At 37.9% G+C, this 2,075-nt stretch overlaps 1 protein-coding gene across 2 annotated transcripts; it reads left to right on the plus strand.

Annotated features, from left to right (window-relative positions):
• Window positions 1–405: 405 nt before the first annotated feature.
• LOC114179699 (gibberellin 2-beta-dioxygenase-like) lies at window positions 406–1,796 on the plus strand. Of its 2 annotated transcripts, none has more exons than XM_028066113.2 (3): window positions 406–952; window positions 1,048–1,387; window positions 1,464–1,796. In XM_028066113.2, the coding sequence occupies exons 1-3, from the start codon at window positions 549–551 to the stop codon at window positions 1,713–1,715; spliced, it is 996 nt and encodes a 331-aa protein (XP_027921914.1). In that variant the 5' UTR covers window positions 406–548; the 3' UTR covers window positions 1,716–1,796. The 2 variants fall into 2 exon arrangements, with proteins under 2 accessions (XP_027921914.1, XP_027921915.1); XM_028066114.2 differs by having other exon boundaries at window positions 1,488–1,796.
• Window positions 1,797–2,075: the final 279 nt, after the last annotated feature.

Genomic DNA, 2,075 nt, shown 5'->3' on the forward strand with positions numbered 1-2,075 from the left:
ATCAATTTTATTAATTTATTAACTATAATGATTGAAGCCGAGTATTTGTGAAAAGTTACCCTATCTTTTAGTAATTTTAATTAAATTAATTTTATACGTGTTTTTTCTTTTTTCAAAATTCATGTAATTATGTAAATTGAAAGAATTGGTTTAGAGAAATTAAAAGAAGATCAAATAACGTTAAGAAGGAGAAGATGAAAACAACTTCATTAAATATGAACAGTGTATGCAATACTGTCTCCTTGTTTATTATATAATATAAAATTAGGAAAAAAAAAGAGACAGACGTGAGTTTTATTTTATTTTTTTTAAAAACAAACGAAGAAAAAGGACAATTACTTTAGATGTCTGGGTCGATAGTATAAATGCCAGGACGACAATGAGAGGCAGATGGCTGTCTCTATAGTTCGTAACGCCTCTCCTTTCTTCACCCTTCATGCATTCAATCCTCATTCTCATTCTCACCCATTTAAACCCCTCTTCACACCATTCCTCTTTCACTACTCTTCTCTCTCTCTCTCTCACCATTAGCAACCAGTAAGAACACCATGGTTGTTCTCTCCAACCAATCTGCACTAAACGAGTTGTTTCTGGCAAAGACATGCAACCCCTCCACCGTGTTCACGGCGGTTCCCGAGGTTGATCTCTCACACCCCGACGCCAAGACAATGATGGTGAAGGCCTGCCAAGAGATTGGTCTGTTCAAGGTGGTGAACCATGGCATTCCGCCGGAGGTGATAACGCGTCTGGAGAATGAAGCGCTGAAGTTCTTCATGCAAAGCCAGTCCCAGAAAGACAAGGCCGGTCCCCCCGACCCTTTCGGCTATGGCAGCAAGAGAATCGGCACAAACGGTGACATGGGTTGGGTGGAGTACCTCCTCCTGAGCACGAACCCCGACATCGTGTCCCCCAAAAGCGTTGAGCTTTTCGAGCAGAACCCGGAGGCTTTGAGGTAAGTAAAGTAACAGTGATAAAGGGCGTGGTTTAGAACAGAGTGCCGTGGTTTGTTTTGTTTGTGACATGTTTGTGTGTTTTGTTGTTGTTAAGGTTGTGCGTGGAGGAATACATAGGGGCAGTGAAAAAGATGTGCTGTTTTGTGTTGGAAGAGATGGGAGAAGGGTTGGGGTTAGGGAATGTGTTTAGCAGAATGGTGAGAGAGGAGAGAAGTGATTCATGTTTTAGGGTGAATAGGTATCCAGCATGTGTGGAGTTGGAAGAGAGTGGAAGAAATTTGATTGGGTTTGGAGAGCACACAGACCCACAGATATTATCTGTCCTCAGATCCAACAACACATCAGGACTGCAAATCTGTCTCCCAGATGGGACTTGGGCTTCAATCCCCCCTGACCCTTCCTCCTTTTTTGTTAATGTTGGTGACCTCTTTCAGGTACATCTTCAATCTTTCTCTTAATGTCAAAATTAATAAATTTATGTACCATTTATTATTAATATGGAAATTTCAGGTTATGACTAATGGAAGGTTTAAGAGTGTGAAGCACAGGGTATTGGCAGATTCAAGGATGTCGAGGTTGTCAATGATCTATTTTGGAGGGCCAAGTTTGGAGGAAAAGATTGGTCCTTTACCTTCACTTGTGTCCAAAGAAGAACAGAATATTTACAGAGAATTGACATGGCGGGAATACAAGAATGCTGCATACAAGTCAAGGCTCTCTGATCACAGAATCACTCTCTTTCACAAATCTTCACACACTTAACTTAGATACCATTTTATAGTGAATGCAACTTTAGCATCACCTGCTTATATGTTGCATATTTAATAAACTTTTATTTCTTTTCTCACCCTAATTTTCTATCAATTTTTTTAACTGCTCCTGCCTAGGAATCCGGATATTGATAGCTAAGAACACTTTAGTTTTTTCTTTTCTATTTTTTAATATAAAAAAAATTATATTAGCTAAGTAAATAATGATAGCGTAAGAATAATTTTTAAAATATTAATCAATATAAAGCTTAATTAAGCAATAAGAGAATTACGATATATATAACAGTGTCCTATTACATAACATAATTTGTTTGATGGATTTAGATCTATATTTTATATGAGTTATAATCAT

This window comes from Vigna unguiculata, chromosome 3 (genome assembly GCF_037176805.1).
Source record: "Vigna unguiculata cultivar grain cowpea cultivar isolate G323 ecotype 2 chromosome 3, ASM3717680v1, whole genome shotgun sequence".
Classification (NCBI taxonomy): Eukaryota; Viridiplantae; Streptophyta; class Magnoliopsida; order Fabales; family Fabaceae; genus Vigna; species Vigna unguiculata.